Source organism: Malaya genurostris, chromosome 1 (genome assembly GCF_030247185.1).
Source record: "Malaya genurostris strain Urasoe2022 chromosome 1, Malgen_1.1, whole genome shotgun sequence".
Taxonomy (NCBI): domain Eukaryota; kingdom Metazoa; phylum Arthropoda; class Insecta; order Diptera; family Culicidae; genus Malaya; species Malaya genurostris.
In genome coordinates, this window is record NC_080570.1 from 23,718,430 (window position 1) to 23,738,024 (window position 19,595).

Sequence of the window (19,595 nt, forward strand, 5' to 3'; positions counted from 1 at the left end):
ACACTCCACGAGTGTTCTCAATGAAAAACGACAATAGATTCAAATGAGAATTAATGATTGTTTTTTTAGATTCATCCGGATCTGACTGCCGCTGGAACCGAACTTACAGGGTATGCGTTAAGAAAGAAAATAAAGTTTTATCTCAAAGCAAATTAAGTAGGGTTTTTGATGGTAAATGGCAAAATTTATTCATCGAACAAATTTTTACGTTCACATTTCAAATTTCAGTTTGAAGTTCCTAGGCCTATTCCTTATACCTAATCTAAAAAAAATGATATTCTTTAGTTCCAACGTATGGCTAACTTGAGTTATTTCCACAATGAGTTCATATTATTTTTCAATAAATCTTATAATATTTGGCATACCGTAATGGGTAAGACGATGATAGCCTTTCACGCAGCCCTAACCTAATCTAGCGTTAAAATAAGTAACTGGAGTATGTAATGTTGCAGTAAAACGATATCTATCTGGACAACTTCAGCTGAAGTGCTGATTTTTCCGACGACCTCAGCTTTCCTTAGCTTCAATAAAGCATTATAGCTCCCTGATTTTTTTCATCTGTCAGCGGTTCGAGCACTCGGTTGCGTTCCCGTCTTTCCATTTTTACGGCTACCGTGAGCAGGATTATGTTTATAATAACAACTAGAATTCCGGCCACCACGAAGTAGAAACTCGTACCAAGTGACGCCAAACCTTGACTGCTCCAGTTGTTTTTTCGATCATCTTCAAGTAACACGTTGTGGGTTAGGTATTGGTAGAACTGTATCAACCAACAAACAAACGATAGCAGCTGAGATAATCCCGACAGAAAATTGCTGACGAATAGAATTAGCATCGTTCCCGTTTTCTTCGATGCAGAAGATGACTTCAAGACAGATGCCACAGCTCCTACTGCTCCACTCAATGCACCCAATCCGGTACCGATGGTTGTTCCGAACCATAACCAGTAGCTCATCACGTCGGGTTCATCTCGGAGTACATCTAAAACTGAGTCAGAATAATATGATTAGTATAACAGAAACCTCTTCTAAATCCACCTTTCTCATGCCATTCAAACAGTCTCATTACAACTTTTTTTTCATTAGGATACTTTCTGACACGAATTTTGGCAGATTTTGGACACAAATTCATTCAGATTGATTCGGTTAGTTCATAAAAGCATTAAAACATGCCCAGGATTGTTAAAATTGGTTAAAACAATTGGACGAAGGAATAATGAGGCGTTTTGTCGGTTACGTCACTTATACCATTATATCTCTGAAACAAAAAATGACAGCCATGTGATCTCCTAGTTTGATTCACATCTCAAGAGTAGCTTTGAAAAAAAAACCTTAAGCTTGTTGAAATCGGCTCAGCCAGTGAAATAAATGCGTTTTGTTGTTTACGTGGTGACTGGCAAATGATTTTCGAACTTGATCCAAAGTACAAGAGTCTCACAGGAAATTAATGCGGAGAAAAAATTACGCGAAATTAATGCGGAGAAAAAATTTTATAATTGACTTAAATATGATGAATTTCTCGCTAAATCATATTCGCAGTTGGAAATTTTTTTTCATAGTTGAATGAAACATTCTGGACATGTAGACTTTGTCTTAAAATGTCACATTGCATACACTTATAAAATTTAGCACGATCGATTCATCATTCAATTTCATTGCAATGCATAACTTAAGCGATTTGTTTCAAGATTGCTTGTGCAAATTTAGAAAGATGCAAGATTAGATTATTTTTCGCTAAACTTTGATGTGTTTTTGCTTTGGATGTGATGTGTTTTGCTATTGAATCGATCTACATGTGTTAAACAGTTCATTTTCTAGTTGAAATAAGTACAGCACAAATGTATGTGCAGAACACTTGATTCGGTCAACGCGATTTCAATTGAAATCTATATGGTAAACAATGTGACATTCATATGAAATTCTAGAATTAACGATATATCTTATCGTTTTGATGTGCATTTCAGATAAATGTAGCATGATTTCCACAAAATATCAACAGTTTTTACATTAATCTTATGAGTTAAGTGTGTATTTTCATGAATTTCACGTGTTCTACAAGTAGTGATAGCTCAAATGCTTTGAAGACGATGCTAGCGTGCAAATTCCTGTAAACTCATCTTTTTGTCCAATAAGTAACGTTCGTCGTGTTTGTGATTCTATTTTTCTACGTCCTTCATCTGTAAATATGAAGTGATACTGTTAATTAGGTTTTTTACCGTCACTGCTAACCTCAATCGGATGAACACATTTTGACAATTCAGCGGTACTGTTTGTAAACAGACTTTTTTGTTTGTTTGTCTGTTGACAAACGGATGAGAACATTCACGGTCCATATCGCCTAAATATAGTTCCAAAACATTGTTAACGATTCGTTTCAGAGATTTATTAAATAAAACTAGCTAGTTGTGAAGTGTAAAGATGATTGTTTGAGATGTGTTCCTCGATTTTGTTTAAATTTGTTTGTAAACAGTACCGCTGAACTGTCAAAGATGAATTCTTGTTCATTTGTGACGTCACGATAAAAAATCTAATACAAGGTTTGGATAATAAGAAGAGTAACGGCCCTGATAACGTCTCTGTCAGTGTACTAAAACATAATTCATTTGCATTCGCTAAAATACTCTCTCAGTGCTTTAACGTAATTATTCAGACCGGTTACTACCCTGATTGCCTCATGGTGGCTAAAGTCATTTCTGTGTTCAAATCGGGTGACCGTTGTGATTGTAATAATTACCGTCCTATATCTACATTGTCCGTATTCAACAAAATAATTGAAAAACTTCTAGTCACTAGACTTATCGAATTCCTAAGTACGCATAATGTCTTCTTTAAATTCCAATATGGCTTCAGACAAGGTTCTAGCACCCAAACCGCTATAATTGAATTAGTTGAGGAAATTATAAGCGAGATCGATAGTAAAAATATAGTTGGTGCATTATTTTTAGACCTTAAAAAAGGTTTTGACACATTAGATCATAGTATACTTTTGGACAAACTCGATTGCTATGGGATCAGGGGCATTGCTAATTCAATTATCCGTAGTTACTTGACTAATAGGAAACAATTTGTATCCATCGAAAGTGACAGCAGCAACCTTGCTCCAATGAACATTGGTGTTCCACAAGGAAGTAATATTGGACCACTATTGTTTCTTTTATATATTAATGATATAGGTAATTTACATCTTAAAGGAACTCTACGACTATTCGCCGATGACACAGCTCTGTTCTATCCTGACAGTGACATCAATGCTATTATTAACTCAATGGAAAGTGATTTAAGAACTCTTGATCAATATTTCAATGCGAACTTATTATCATTAAATGCCACAAAGACTAAGTATATGATTTTCCGTGCCATAAGGAAAATTATACCAATGCATAATCATCCCCAGCTCGGATGGACTCAAAACTATTGCAATTTATTCGTCAAGTCAATTCATGGCCATACGAATCGGTTTGGGTTATGCTGGTTCCTGAATACCGGCTCTGGAAGTACCTTAAATTACCGTAAACTCTAAAGTGGAACTTACTTCGACATATCATGGAATGTTTAATCGATTGTCCCACTTTTAGATTCAAATTCGATCCGATTTGCAGTTTCGACATTACAGAGTAAAGTGTGATTAAAATCTCAAATTGTCGCTTAAAACGACGGTCATTAAAATAATGTCATGAAAACTGAAAAACCGAAGAATATTCATGCAAACAACACATGCGGATTGATAAAAAAAAGGTATCATCTCACTGCTAGGTGGATTAATCAAGTTTTTTAGTGTAGAATTCGAATAGACGTATTTAGCGCAAAATCGTATTCGGAGTTGGCAGCATATAGACTTTATCCAAAGACATCATATCAACAAGATATCCAGCTCTCACATTTCCCGAACAAATCACTGGCAACATCCTTCTTTGCGAGCATGGTGCTCTCAGGCTCAGTCCTCATCGAATCTCGTACATAGAAGTAGGGGAGAAAAATGTCAAATTCGTGCGCGCCAAAATAGCAGCATTGCGCACCCATGCCGTGCGATGGCATTGCTGAACTGAAGATTAATTTCGTTCCAAGCTGACAGCGTCTGCTTTATCACAAAAAGCCACTTAGATCACTTTATTTTTCCAAAATATCTCTAGACTATATATCGAAAAGGACTAGACATTTTTACCATTTTTTCGCAATTGATTAGAGTAGAAAAATGACAAATTCTGCAAAAAAATGTGTTCTCAAAATAAGTATAATTTTTGAGTGAAGATACTGAAAAAATACAAATCGAATTTTACAGTTGAAAATCGATCTTAAAAATTTTAAGGGAACCTTCCATATCTTGTAAGATAGGCATTTTTAAAGGGAAAAAGGTTTTTCTAACAAAATCTTTTTCTTATTCAGCACTGATACTTTCTGCAAATATCGGGGAACTAGCAACAAATTGAGATTTATTGAAACCTTAGATGAATCTGACTTTCAGTTTAGTTTAATTTTTAATAAAAATACACTGGATAAAAAACTCAGTTTGGATAAGAAATAGTTTTTGTTTGAAAAACTTTTCCTTGATTGTGCCCATCCTGCAATGTATGTTCGATTGGTGGGGAACTTAATCACCTATTACACAACAAAACAAACAAACAAACAGACAAAATTTTATCAAAATAATGGTAATAATAGTAAGTCGATTATAAATTTCTAAAATCAATTTTTATTAGTGTAGTATAAGGACTTTTTCAGTATTTCTATTGAAAAAAAAAGGCGGGTGGGTAATTTCAGAGACATAACTGGATGTCGTGAATACGAAAACAACTGACATGTTCCTTAACACTTCCGAATATCAATTAGTTGATCAATTGTATGAATTATGCAAGCATTCCCCTTTTCCACATTTTTCGCAAAAACAAAGAAGGCTTCACTTGATCTCGATTACTGTGAATTTCACACAACGAAAAGTGCACAAATCAAATCAAACAGTTATAGATTTGCACTAAACTGAGGATATTTTCCTTCGATTTGCGAGCAAGAAATCCTAATAGTTCTTTAGAAAACTTTTAGAGCCATTAGAACGGCTGATTTTTTTGTAATGCTCTCCACCGTTGCTTTCTCACCAATGCAAATGACTGGCAGCTGTGACGTAATCACTCTTGTCGGAAGAGAAAATAGCTTTGCAAACGGCACAAAATACATCTGCTCGCATTAGCGATAGAATCCAAACTGATTCAATTTTGGTTAGGAGCTTTCTTTTACGTGATTTCGTTTGTAGCTTTTTCACTAATGGGCGGTCCTAACGGCTATGAAAATAGCCGCATACAGAATTTTAATGTCGATTATTTCATTTCGGATTTGCATAATTCATTAAAAGAAACTATTAATATGCTGTAGGGATTCGTCTCTAGCATTCAGAAGGACCAAATTGAGGAACTCACTACGATATTCACCACTTTTCGGAACATTTTTCTCGAACGACTTGTTGTACAGCAGCAGATATTTTGTTGTCTTCCTCAGAACGCGTTCTGATTGGCTGGTGTTGACTTGGGTCAAATGAGACAGGTTTTTCAATAGTGTACTATTGAAATACTTCAATGCTGTTGCTATACACGTTTAAGTTGAAAAATTTCGATTCTATTGGTAGTTAGATTATATAAATCCTTTCACAGATCACTGAGCTATGAGCTTTATAAATACGAGCAAGGCAAACGCGGCTTATGAATTATCCTCTTTTATACTCGTTTATAACAAACATTTCAGAAAAGTTTAATTTTGAACTTTTTGAGATTATGTCACACAACTGAAAATTTTATCATAAAATTGTGATCATATTTCCGATGGCATGTAGCAGAAATTATGTTGATTCGTTAGATACAACAAGAGATATTCACGATCAAAAACTTATCACTCTCTCAGAGGGTAAATTTTGAAATGGCACCCCATAGTAAAGTAAGTCGTATTCACGACAAAACGACTGATTCTGCGAAAATAACTAGTGCAACACTTCTTTTGTAGGATTTGTCGTTTTCGACAATAGCTCATTGACACAATTTACACGATATTTTTCTATGTCAGATATAGATTTCATATAATCAGTTAGAGAGCGAAATTTCCTATTTCTGTCCGATGCATTGGATCAAAGGGTATACACACTTAAAACTTAATTTTGATTTCGGCAAAAAAAATGCTGAAAACGAACGGCAAAACGATAGTCTACTGAAATTTCGTCTAAGATAGCTTTTTCCAAAATTCTCGGTATATTATTTCCGATTTCTCGGCAATTCAAAATGTTATACTCATATTCGGTTTACCAGCAATTGGTCGTTTTGCCGAAATCAGCAAATTAATTATATCAACTTACCGAAGTCTCGGTAAACAACTCTTAGACAACCGAAACTCGGTGATTCATCAAAGTAGTAATTTTTCTTCAGTGCAAAACTGAGTGATGTAAATAGGAACATAATGTTGAAATAAATAAATCTAGATAACGAGTTTTAGTTGGAATTTTTATTTTATATTTAAAATTTTATTTTAATTATTTGCTTAAAATCCCGGCATTAGCTCACACGCTTGAACACTGATAATGTCGGTAATTTGTTTTCAGAAGCGACGAAGATCTCGGTAATTTAAAGTTTTTTTTGAAACCGAAAATTTCGGTAAAAGCAAATTTTCTGTCAGCCGAGCACTCGGCTGTTCAAGTTTTGCCCAGATTGACGAGTGTGTAAGATGGTAAGATTGGTGCATTCGTTTCGAATCTTCGCGTTCGTGATGTCAGGTCTTAGAGCCGAACCGAATATTGCAAATGTAATCCGTTGATTATAGCTCTAGTAATTTCTAAAATAATGTGCTGACTTGACTAATAATAGATGACAATTGGTATAGTCACCCAACGTATTTCATCTTCTACTTGTACGCGCTTCTTCACTGTCGGAATCTGGCCAACGGCTAAACTATTAAATAATCATTAGTGCATAACATACCATTGATCTCGTGTACCCGCCAACCGTACGCGACATTCAAATGCTTCTGCCCACCGAACAGCCCAAAATGAATTCGTCCTTGCGATTCGGTAGAGTTGCGTTTGGCATTGGACTGCACCCAGTTGTCGGTGGTGAGAGCCGCCACCAGCAAACCCACGATCAGACAACTGCCGAAGAAAGTGGCGAACACGATTCCTCTCGTTTTCAAGCTCATCTTAGCGATGGTTTTTTCAAGGGGGTGGGGGTGTATGTTTCTCTCCAAGGAGGGTGATTATTTATGTTTATGTGATCCTCGTACGATCTATTTCCAATCCAGATTGCACTTTGTGACGTCTGCGGGCGTCGTTACCGCTTTGAGCATTATTTCGCTGGTCGCTGTAAAGAAATAAGTGCAGGGGTTTGATCTTTAGTTAAATCAATCATAACGAAATATTCTGAACAGTTCAATAACAATTAAAACATTTATTTTCATGATTAGTTGGCAGCCAAACAAATGTGGCTTCAACGCTCACGCCATCACAGACTACCCACTCGTTGCACTTATAGAAATTCAAGCATTAGTAGACCCATCGAACTGCTTTTGAAAATTGATTCGTGTTAATTAATTTTAACATGCTGCCTTTTCCATACAACAGCTGCTATGTATCGCCGGCTTTGAACTGAATTTAATTTTACTATAATCGTTTTTTCGTGACCATTCGTATAGGAACGCATTCGATGTAATATATCGTGCTAGTCTGTGCTAGGCTAGCTGATTACCACCTAAATTTGAGCGAGGCTCAAACCTGCTAACCGGTAAAAATACTACACGTTTTAGGTTTTAATAAATTTTCAACGTATTGTTTCGAATTCTGATGTTGCTAACAGTCATCACGGTAGTGAATTACTAGCCATTGGAGTGAACGAAACACGTTTCGAGGTCCTGTTCCTCGTCATTTTTAGGCCCGCCGTCTTCAATCAGCGAAATGAAAAAATAGCAATAAACTTCAAAGTTTTACTGTCTGGAATTTAGGTTAGCTGCGGACAACTTACACAGAAGACTTCTCCGACTGATTAGGCGACAACCTTTATCCCTCCTACATGTAAACTATTTAAAAAATATATTTTAGCTCCACAACAGGTCACACTAATGTTCGTCAATGGAATCTACAGCCCTTGCTTACGTGAACGATCTCGTTAATTCCGAAATGTCATAGACGTACGGTACCAAAACAGGCAACAATGACATAGTTCAGAAAGCGAAGATACCACTACAAACTACGGATCAAGAACTTTTCTCACTTGTATGTGTCGCAAAAATGTCACCCTCACTTATGCGCACTACACTCCTTCGACATGATATCGTACCTATCCACCATCCGATGATCGCAACTACTATGCGAGTTGTTTGCGAGTATCCACGATCGATTCGCACCAAAACCACGGAATTCACACAGTCAATCAACTTTTTGTTTATTTATTTGATTCAATATCCTCCTACCACCGCACCTCAGCTTCTCGACCGACCCGAACCGAGTAATGCGGTATAATTGTTCAATTTTGAGCACCTCTGGAGTATGCTAAGGGATCGCGGAATTTCACTTTCCAACGAACGACGTCGAAAGATCAACACACTCGAATGATGCGGTAGCACCTGGTGTGCATGGTCCGAAAGATGGATACCACCACCGATGCAGTTTCAACCTTTTCACGGCACGCAGAGGTCTAACGTATGGAAACCTGCACCGAAAAGAGAGCGCTGGAAGAGTACTGTGTAACCTTTTGTGTAAATCATAGTTTTTACCCTATGCACATCAACCGAATGGGTCTCAATTCTCTTTTCCTTTTCTCTCCTTCGTGAGCTCAAATTTACTCAAATATTTGTCGATGGTTACGAGACTTACGACAAGTTCAAAGAAAAGTATTGTCATCGATAGGATTTTCGGAAGGATTATATGTTTTGATATACGCAGCAACTATTTCGTATACAGTTGTAAAATATATTACTACTAGGTGGCATAACAGTTCCACATAAAAACTGTTATGCATTGATGAGTCGAAGATGAAACGTAAAGTAAATCAAATTGTAATAGCTTGAAACTTTGACGAAAGCAGTGCCTCCCCTCAGGCAAAGACATCATATTAACAAGATATCCAGCTCTCACATTTCCCGAACAAATTATTGGCAACATCCTTTTTTGCGAGCATGGCGCCCTCAGGCGAGTCCGCATCGAATCTCGTACATAGAAGTATGGAAGAGAAATGTCAAATTCGTGCGCGCCAAAATAGCAGCACTGCGCACCCATACATTTGACATGATACGTTGAATGTGCTGCCGTGCGATGGCGTTGCTGAACTGAAAATTGATTTCACTCCAAGCTGACAGGGTCTGCCTCAGGTGATACTCGGAAATATCACCGTGACTCATTTTGGGTATTTTTAAGCTGATCTTACTTATCAAATGAGTTTGGTCATGAATTAATCACTAATTTCTTCACTCGTTATTGTGAAAATGAATAAATAATCGCGGAAGAATAATTGTATTATTTTATAAGATCCGAAAAACCTTTTCAATCGATCTTTATGAACATAACCAAAATCAATACTGAGCCATCCCTTCAATGATACAGTTGAATTTACAGAACTATTTGGTAGTTGTTGGACAGTTCAGCAATATCTACATTACCGAACGCTCAGTATTCAATTAATTTGCCGAACTGATTACCGAAAGGTCAACTGTTGAGAATTGGGTAAAAAAACTTTATTGTTACTTAAGATGTTATGAATAATTCAATTTGAGAAATAAACTGAACGGCATACATTTTTCTTTCATTCAACTGTGAAGTATTTTAACTTTTTATTTTTTTTAGTATATACCCATTTTCTGGAGTTAATCCTTGGATGGCGGTAACTTGCATTTGTAGTCCGATCAGTGCGGTAAAATTTCATTTTCAATCGAATAATATAAGATGAAAACGAAATTTATGGCCGCTGACCGTCAGCATATCCCTACTAATTCATTCGACTTTTGCTGCCATTTTCAAGTGAAGCTCCCGGAATTCATCGTCAGTTGAATAATCGTTGATAGTCATTTGAAGTTTAGCTTGCTCAGTTTCAAGTGCGGAGTAGTGTAACTCCTTCATTGCCTTCGCTCTTGGTAGTAAGCAAATTCGAACGAATAGAATAATAAATGGAGTAAAGTATTAAAAATGAAAACTGAAGGAGGAAACAATTAATTTATGTGTATTCTGTGATTGATATTTCAGCAATCTGGTTTGTCTTTCATCTATTATCTTGAACCAATTGGAATGTTTACATGAACCTCATTTGAAGGCCGCTCTCACACTATTGAAAGAGATATTTTGTTACTTCAAGAGATCAACTGACGGTGGTTCAACTGAGCCTCGATTGAAGAGAAACGATTGATGACTGAATGCTGCCCGTTCGGGCCGTCAGCAAACATTGTGTGTGTCAGAGAGCGAAGTTTACTGCATTTGAGAGATCGTCAATGTGTTCCACATTCAGTTTCAATTGAATTGAATGAAGTTTTACAGCACTGAGTCCGATAGCCTACACACTTAGAAGATTTCGCAGAATTCGCTGATTTTTTACCGAATTTTCAACAGCTGAACGTTCGGTAATCGCTGAACTGTTGAACAACTACTGTAAACTGTAAACCAAATGGACCTAACAGATTGTAATTATTTTGTGTTTGTCCTTTTTTGGTTAAAATTCTGGATTTTTGGATTTCAAAAAAGAACACAAATTTTCTACTTTCGATGAGGTATTTCGGATTCGATTTTTTTTCACAGAAATGAATGAAAAAAATTCCAACCTATAGTGTGGCTATAGTTTTTTTTAATTAAAAGGTGTCAAATGTCCCGCTTGACCGGAACTATGAGCGCCTTCCGAAACACAGTTATGATACGAAATTATTTCCTGCCCATAGCAAAACAAAAAGCTTTGAGTGGCTCTAATGTTTTAAAAAACTTTAGCACCTGTACCTCAATCCGTTCGATGAACCCTTCAAGATTTTTTTCGTTTGGCTAATGAAAAGACACTTACTGAAAATTTTAATAACCGTTTGAGAGCTATTTTCACGACAATTATTTTGCACAGAAGTTTGGTTATTGGAAGATAATTCTACCATACGGACAGTATGATCACAGACTAACAGACATGACACTATGAGTAAATTATTATAAAAATAAATTTTCGTCATGCACTAGGTCCACCTATATTGAACTGCGCGAACTAATCACTATCGGTACACCCCTAGTGTTAGGTAAAAGTTTTTCTACTAGTTGGTTCCCCCTCGTTTGTCGACACCCGCGATCAGCTGCTTGCAGGGATGCCGGATTTCATCAGCTCAATGATAATATTTTAATTTTTTAGCGATGTTGGAAAGTAACCATTTATTTTTCTCAACGTTGTTCATCTAGACTATTTTTGATTGTGTTGGTAATTTTCACCCGAAATCAAATAGCGGCCGACAATAAGTAAGTAAATATCGTAACAAAACATTCAATTCGGTTCGATTTTATATTGCATTGGAAGATGAGAAGTAGGCACAATTCTGTTTTTAGTTTTAGCAATATGTATTAAATTTGTATCCTGCAAGAAATTCGCATGGACGTATACAAATCAATATATGAAAAATAATTCTGTATGAATGGCAACTCTGTTGGTAAATGAAAATGATAAACACAGTCTAGATGACAGCCTAGATGTTTTTGATAGGGTAACGTGGCACCATCATGTCATATGCGAGTACTGTCCCAACTAAAGGAATATTCGAAATGATCGTTAAAATCGCGCTTTTTTTGAGAACGGCCAATAAGCCACCTGACAACTTCCACCTTCGAAAGAAATTGCAAGCGAGTGCCGAGTCATTCGAAATTACTATTCAAAGTGAATGTTGATGGATGGCTTATTGGCCGTTATCAAAAAAGGCGTGAAATGATTAAAGAATCCAATTAGAGTGTCCTGTCTGTTAGTCTGTGGTATGATTTTTACCGTACTCGGCGTCTATTTAGATTTACGTATGAATTGAATATCTATTTACAAAATTCTTCAATGAAAATTTACGTTAAACTGATCGTCCGGTAAAATTATTATTAAATAAAACTCATGTACCGAAATATCGGTTATTTCTATTGATTACCGAAAGTTCTCGTCAAAATATTACTGAACAACGAAATTAAATCTTAGTGTATGCTCTGCAAAATCTTAAATCTTTACTCTGCTCTGTAAATAAATCTGTACATATTCTACTATTTGAACTATGTAAATAAATGTCGGTTGGTGCAAAGAAATTCATTCGCGGTGCTTCAAAATTTGGTGTGTAACAGCTATACAGGTGACGAAACATGGATTTACTCATATGAGCCCGGAACTAAACAGCAGTCGACTGTATGGGGGTTCCAAGAAGAACCAAAACCAACAAAAGTGGTTCGCACTCGTAGCTAAAGGAGGCTTGATTTTATGGTATAAACGGACATATCGCTACCGTTGCTTCAAAGGCATCACATTGAAAATATCATGTCAACTGTATGGGTATTTCTCCCACCTACTTTTATGATTCGATGTGGACTTGCCTGAGGCCGCCATGCTCGCAAAAAGAGGATATTGTTTATGATTTGTAAATATGATGTCATGGGTTTGGGGCGTGTTCAGGAGTGTTCCAGTTCGAGATATATAGTTCATGTCATCATGAAACTATAACAAAAAAAACTACAATCCCCAGCACCGTTGAGTCGTGCTTCGAATATAAAAATTCTTCATTCACCTAGTGGAGTTATAAAGCTTTTCTCTTGCTGTTTAAAGATTCTTATTGGAATATTTATAAAATTATATCGTCGGCCATTTGTATTATGAGCCTATCAAATAATCTAATAGTAGCTTTCAAACGCTTCTAAAATTTTGGCGCATTGAAAAACACACCGATTTGTCGGCTGAACTGGAAATGTTCGCCATTACCTTTTCAAAATTGATCAATGACGTTGCAGTTTATAAACGAGCCTAAGTTCGTCGAAATTTGTTGAGTGAATTCCGAGAGAATTGAGCGAAAAGAAACAATGATTTTTGTTGGTTCCGTCACTTATGCCATTATATCTGCGGAAACAGAAGTGACGGCCATTTGATCTTTGAACTTGATCAATGGTTCAATAATATTTTTAAAACGAAATGGTGGAAATCGGTTCAGCCATCTCTGAGAAAATTGAGCGGAGAAAAACGGTTTCTTCAGCAGAATGGATTTAGAATTCCATTCTACAGACTCGTATATAAAGACTGTACTCGAAAAAACTGCATATGAAAAAAAATGATTACCAAAAATCGAATATTTTGGAAATAAACACTTATTTATCTTAAGTTCGTGGATTTCGAAAAAAACAAGGATTTGCAGAAATATTGTAATTACAGTAATTGAGTTAAAAAGAATTTTGCTTCAATACTGTAGAAAATAACGGACACGAATGTACAGTTTTGGGATTTTATTCCTCATGTCGATCCTAAATACATACAAACAGTATATGAAACACAAATAAAAAGAACAACCTGCCTTCACCTGGAAACGAACAGCCAACCCAAGTAGTAAACAAAAAGTAAGCGTTTCGCTTAATGAGTAATCCGTCGAACCTTCGATTTTCTTTAGCCGTTTTCCTTGGAATAATTTGCACATATTCTAAATTTACTAAAAATGACGACTGGGGGCGTTGTAAAATTTGGTGACTAGCGTCTCGATGACAAGTACCTCGCCAAATCACGGGTAAACTGGTACACGTTTCGATATTTCGGCAAATGGAATTGCTGTCTTCGGCATATTCGTTATTTACTGACGAGTCTTCGGATTATGATGCCAAACTTCGGTAGAAAGATGTGACTTACCGAACTATCAGTAACTTTAGCTTTTTAACGAATGAATGATATCAATTACTAGACAATCAGTAAAATTTCATATTGTTGTTCTATTACAGCATTTTATTATGCCGTGCTCGAGAATCGGTTTAAGTGTGCACGTGTTTAGACGTGGTTTTTGAAAGAAATCGATTTACAACATGGGGTCAAGCTCAGAATCAGAACAAATTGGGAAAAGTCTTTAATGCTTTAAAGGTAATGAAGGCGTCTAATCGGACCGATGAACACTAAAAGAAATGACGAGCAAGTATCAGGACAGGACACCTTCCTAAGCTTAAATGGTAATACCCGTTAAAATTGAAAATTAAAGAAAATAGACAAACATCGATTTAGAATGCATTATAAATAGTCAATGAAATTATATTTTCGCTAACATACACTTCCGTATTGGTTTTCTGCACTGATTCAAGTAAACTGGACACATACCGATCAAATGTAGACGTGTTTAAACTGTGTATATAAATTATTGTTTCGCTGAACGATTTTATTCTAACTTTATAATATCAATTATACACTACCGTTCCAGGCATAATTGTCTCTTATTATTTGAGAATCTGTACCGCATGCAACATTTATGAGTAGAACAGCAGTACAATAGTGTTAACAAGAATACTTGTACAGGCCATTCGCAACTTGAAACAACGTATTTATATTTATAAATCATTCAGAATTCCTACGGCCGGTTTGAAGAGGATCCGCATTTGGCATCTCTTTATCGTCTAATCGTCGGGTACGATCGGCAAAGTCCTGTTGGAACACGTGCATTTCTACTTCCTTACGATTAGCTAGCTTCTTCGTTGCGATTCCACTGTACAGATCTTCGGGAATTTCATACTGTGAAATTGCAGAAGCGCTGTTTCGACGGCAATCCAGATCGTAATTGTAGGAACGTTGCAGATTGAGACTTGTCGGAGGAGTTTGCATGCGCTGCCCTTGGTGAGATTTCGTCACAGTAGAGAAACGTTTAGAATGAGATTGTTCTTCGTTTGCTTCCGTGGCGGCATCGATTGGTGCCGGTGCTCGAAATACGGTGTCATGGCGCGGTTTCAGCAGTGAGCAAATTTCTTCGATACCATCTAACGACTGCTGGAGTTCACCTGTTGGATTGGAAGGACGCGCGTGACGCCGCAGTACGTTGAGGTACTGCAACAGCTTCGATCGACTAATTGACATTATATTGTATGCTTCTTGTAGCTCAATTTTCAATAGTTCGGGATCCTTAAAGGGAAGAGTGTGATGAAGTCGGAAATTGAACAATTTTCAAATACCTACATCTTCAAAATATCCATCCGAGACATTAGAAGTTTGAATGGTTTCGTTTTGATGAGACGCCGCGGCTGCTTGCTTCGCGGCTTTTACTGCACTTTCCCTAAGCTCAATGGCGCTTGAGCCTCGCATTGATACGGAATTTCTCGACAGGGATGTTGTTCGGGACGGATCATTTTCTCGATCCTTGGTAATACCTGCCTTATTGTGACGTTTTTGTACGTTTGGTAACGAAGAGTATTTAAGGTACTCCATCTCGATGTTTTTCGAACGCATCACAGGTTGTTGTGGTTTCTTCGGTGGAGGCGATGAGACATATATCATTGCACCTGCCGGTCGTTCGTAGATCTACAAACGTATGAAAAAGATTTAGAACGATTTTTCCCAAAAATTGCCGAAAATACCTTGGGAGATTTCATGTGTAAAGCGTGACGAATAATCAGTGATACATCCTCGTTAACTGGATACCGCATCAAGTGCGTTAGGCAGGTTGTGTAATCACTATATATTACTAGAATAAATGTTGTTATTAGAAAACAAACCTAACAGATAAGTTCAAAACCATCTCACATCTATCTCTTATTCGTATAAGCATTGCAACAACGATAAAATTAATCAGACTTAGCTCATCGCCTTCACCATAAATCGCATCCCAAAGGAGAAGCAGATCTTGAAGGGCAAATTCCCTCCCAAAAAGTAACCGCAGCCAACGAACACCGAATATAGCTAATGGAATGTCTAATTTCAACAGATGATTATGCAAGTGGAGATCCTCTTTGATGAGAATTTTGTCTTTAATGTAATTCAACTGTTCGACCACTTCTATCTCGGGTTTATTCCTACGGACGGATCCCTTCTCTGGACTCGCTACAGACACAGGTGTCGTCATTGGAAAATATCCGGTAGCTGTTGGAACTAGGTCAGTTATTCGATAGAACGATGCAATTCGTTGCATGATTTTAGAGAAGATAGCACTATAAAATAATATAATTTAGTACCTAATATAATAGTAATAACAATATTGTAAACTTACAAGGAATCTTCTTCCAAATTTTGAATATTAAGGATTTCCACTAGATTAGGACTGTCCGAAATTAGAAGAATGTTTTTATTACACTGTTAACTTTTGCTATTTTGAAACTTACTCTATCTCTGGTTTCAACTCCAGAATATGCGCCAGGGCTTGTTGATCGCTGTGAATTACAAAAATCAATGGCGCGAGAATTTCGTGCATACCCTGCCGATAGCACATCGCCGGGTGCTTTCTCGCATAACAGAACAATATATTAGTCATCATTTCCTGCACGGGACTCTTGCGGAAAAAATCCACACCAGGAAAAGTTCTAACGACATCCTGCCTTATAACGGAACATAATTCCTGATCACAGAAATGCTGATTCCACAGGCTCTGCTTCGATTGGGAAAGCGGATCGTCAGTGCCATTAGAGTTATGATGAGGGTTTAGCATATGTCGGTTTTTTAGTTCTCTGTACTCTATCCGGTTGGTTTGCCGCTGTTTGACCCAGTCCTTTGAAGGCGACTGAAGAACTCCTAGGAATACTGCCCAACAGATGCTTCGGAATGGAGAGGCCCGCAAATCACCACGTACAGCGGCATGTCGAAGATCGTACAGTGTTTCATCGTTTGCTATAGTGGCAATGTTGAGCCATTCTAGTCTGCAAGTATATGCATTAATTGAGGATTGAACTGTCAGTCCAGAACTTGACTGGAAAGTTGTTTTTTGACGATTTATCAATCGTTTGCAGTAGGACACTTACTCATATTTATCAACACTGGATGCTCCCCGACTGGACAAAGAGGGTTTTCCGCTAAATGATTGCGTTTCGGTAAGATCGACCATTATTCTACACTAAATTTAACACAAATCAAGAAAGCACTACATAAGGCGATGCAGTCCACAAGAAAATAGACTCTCGTGAATTTTCGTCGTCCAGGACGCTGAATAATCACATATATATTACATTGACAAACGTTATCACCATTCTTATCAGTATGTTCCGATTTTCGATGAGCATACTACGAGTGCAAATTTGTTGAGTGCAACCAAGACGCACGAAATTCCCGACGCACAAAGTAACTGATTATTTTCGTTTTCGGTGCAGGCTTGAAAACAAACGGCGGATGAACAAAACAGAATGAATGCTGTCACTTCAACAGCTGATTGTCAAACCTGGAATACACGCTCTGTTTAGATTAAAGAATTTCAAGAGAATTAATTGTTTCGCATATTTGAGCAGCCCCTGTGAATCTTACCTTGTTAAGTTACCCAAATAAAAATATAAACAATAAATACGTCTACATTTTACGGAGATATCGTTTTTAAAGAGCTCATGTGCCGATGTTTATCAACAGATTTCGCCAAAGGAATATACGTTGAATAGGAAAATACATCAACTACGATTTGACGTGCTTGAATATTTTTTAGATAATAGCAACGAGAGTTACGATCGAAATACGAAATGTTACTTTTTATGGCTCTTTTAAATTTGGAGGGGTGATGTTGTGAATGATGCTCTGGTTGTAATAATTATACCAAAATGTATCCGTAATAGTCACAAACGTTATTCTTGAAAAAACTAGAAAACTAGATTGTAGGTTTATGCAGGTTTATTGTTATATCACAGACTAACAGACATGACAGTATGAGTAAATTCTTATATAAATAATTTTTCGTGATGCACTAGTTCCACCAATATTGTACTGCGCGAACTATTTACTATCGGTACACCCCTTGTGTTATGTAAAAGTTTTTTTACTAGTTGGTTTCCCCTCGTTTGTCAACACCGATCAGCGATCAGCATTGTATTGTCTTGGTAGTTTTCAACCGAAAAAAAATTGGCGGCAGACCAGAAGCAAGTAAATAATGTAACAAAACGGATTCGATTTTGTATTGCGTTGGAGGATGAGAAGTAGGCACAATTATGTATATAGTTTGGCAATATGTATTAAGTCTGTATCCTGCATGAAATTCGCATGAAATCAATACATTACAGGTAATTTTGTATGAATGGCAACTCTGTTGGTAAATGAAAAAAATAAACACAGTCTAGATGACAGACAGGATGTTTTTGATAGGGTAACGTGGCGCCATCATGACATATTCGAGTACTGTCCCAACTAAAGAAATATTTGAAATGCCCGTTAAAATGATTGAAGAATCTGATTTGAGTGTCCTGTCTGTTAGTCTGTGGTTATATGGAAATACGAAAACTTAAAAAAATGCGAGTATGTGATAAACTCCAACAGAATGTTAATTATTTTAACGGTGACTCCTACATATACGTTTGATTGCAGTCTTGCTTGCTGATTTTGGTTAAAACGAATATTTTCAATAGTTTATAATATTGCCCTCAAGCACTTTCAATCTCAATTTCGATCCTAAATATCAACCAAAAAGCATCGTATTAGTATTCAGTGGGAATTTTCACCTGAAAAAACAATCACCTGATATTATTTATGTCATACTCGAGTTTTAACACCAACGCAATAACTATGAAGAGTAATACACCACTACATTCGCATTTACCTACATGATTTGATAGACTGTGTAAGCATCCTTTCCCATGGCATTTTACCACTTTCAATTTTAGCACGGTTAGCTTTTTTGGAACCTAATCGTACTAAAACATAACTGTACTATAATAACTGAAAGAATCGAATTTCCTACACCCAATTTTGGTACGGTTTTATATTAACAACTTTTTACACGGATCATCAAGTAGACATAATAGGTAACCTCACAAAACTATAATTAATACATATAACTGTTGATTCGTATAAAAAAGTAAAATCAAAGTCGTATAAGAAAAACAGTGTTATTTTCAATAACCGTGCAAACTTTTTTTTCGAAACTACACAACCGGAAAATTTTACTTATAGCAAAAACCGGACACGGATTTTGCAGAGCAAAAATTGTTTATAAGCGTCAAAAGCCAGACTAAAAAAATGGAATGCAAACAACTTAGCTGGTTCTTCCAAAACAAATGTTTTTATTCGGGTTTTGCATGCAAAGTATTTTACCGAACTTTGACCGATTAGGTACCAAACCTTATACACATTTTCAAAAACCCAACTAAATCCTTTTATATAGAAATTTTGCTCAGAAGACGTTAAAAAGTGTCATTCTACGGCCGCTGAACCAACTGTCAACATTTAATTGAAGATGAATTTCTAACAATACAGTGCTTGCTTATAATTAATCATACCAGTAAATGGAAAAGAATATTCAAAATATTATGAAGCATTATATTGCAATTACTTTTCGCCGTGCTATATATCGAAATTCAATGCTATATTTTGAAGTAACGAAACTTCGATGATTGGAAAGCAATGAAGCTGAATTGATACATTAAATCGATGCTTTAGTGTTGATAAAAATGAGATTAGTTGTTTAAGTTGATGATAGTCCAAATTTAATTTTATTTACCAATATTTATCGGCTGTAGAAAAGTAAAACGAATTA

The 19,595-nt window shown here is 36.5% G+C and overlaps 2 protein-coding genes across 5 annotated transcripts; both read right to left on the minus strand.

The window, feature by feature from the left end:
• Positions 1 to 162: 162 nt before the first annotated feature.
• On the minus strand, positions 163 to 8,705 carry LOC131434937 (uncharacterized). 4 transcript variants are annotated; one of them, XM_058602242.1, is made up of 3 exons: positions 8,297 to 8,705; positions 6,950 to 7,324; positions 163 to 987 (listed from the first exon to the last, which is right to left on the minus strand). In XM_058602242.1, exons 2-3 carry the CDS (start codon positions 7,161 to 7,163, stop codon positions 524 to 526), a joined length of 678 nt encoding a protein of 225 aa, XP_058458225.1. In that variant the 5' UTR covers positions 7,164 to 7,324; positions 8,297 to 8,705; the 3' UTR covers positions 163 to 523. The 4 variants fall into 4 exon arrangements, with proteins under 4 accessions (XP_058458225.1, XP_058458246.1, XP_058458257.1 ...); XM_058602263.1 differs by having other exon boundaries at positions 8,231 to 8,705; XM_058602274.1 differs by lacking the exon at positions 8,297 to 8,705 and adding an exon at positions 8,113 to 8,136.
• A 5,514-nt stretch (positions 8,706 to 14,219) lies between these two features.
• LOC131434947 (TBC1 domain family member 5-like) lies at positions 14,220 to 17,278 on the minus strand. The gene is made up of 7 exons (XM_058602287.1): positions 16,891 to 17,278; positions 16,258 to 16,788; positions 16,146 to 16,196; positions 15,683 to 16,086; positions 15,517 to 15,623; positions 15,119 to 15,460; positions 14,220 to 15,064 (listed from the first exon to the last, which is right to left on the minus strand). The coding sequence occupies exons 1-7, from the start codon at positions 16,971 to 16,973 to the stop codon at positions 14,507 to 14,509; spliced, it is 2,076 nt and encodes a 691-aa protein (XP_058458270.1). The 5' UTR covers positions 16,974 to 17,278; the 3' UTR covers positions 14,220 to 14,506.
• Between the last annotated feature and the right edge of the window lie 2,317 nt (positions 17,279 to 19,595).

What these genes read in the sequence shown, in the direction of transcription:
- LOC131434937 (XM_058602242.1), bottom strand. Translation starts at nt 7,163, where the DNA reads ATGAGCTTGAAAACGAGAGGAATCGTGTTCGCCACTTTCTTCGGCAGT. An exon ending in GCGGGTACACGAGATCAATG is followed by an intron (nt 988 to 6,949) that starts GTATGTTATGCA and finishes ATTCTGACTCAG; the next exon opens with TTTTAGATGTACTCCGAGAT.
- LOC131434947 (XM_058602287.1), bottom strand. Translation starts at nt 16,973, where the DNA reads ATGGTCGATCTTACCGAAACGCAATCATTTAGCGGAAAACCCTCTTTG. An exon ending in GAGTTGAAACCAGAGATAGA is followed by an intron (nt 16,197 to 16,257) that starts GTAAGTTTCAAA and finishes AATTTCGGACAG; the next exon opens with TCCTAATCTAGTGGAAATCC. An exon ending in TACACATGAAATCTCCCAAG is followed by an intron (nt 15,461 to 15,516) that starts GTATTTTCGGCA and finishes ATACGTTTGTAG; the next exon opens with ATCTACGAACGACCGGCAGG.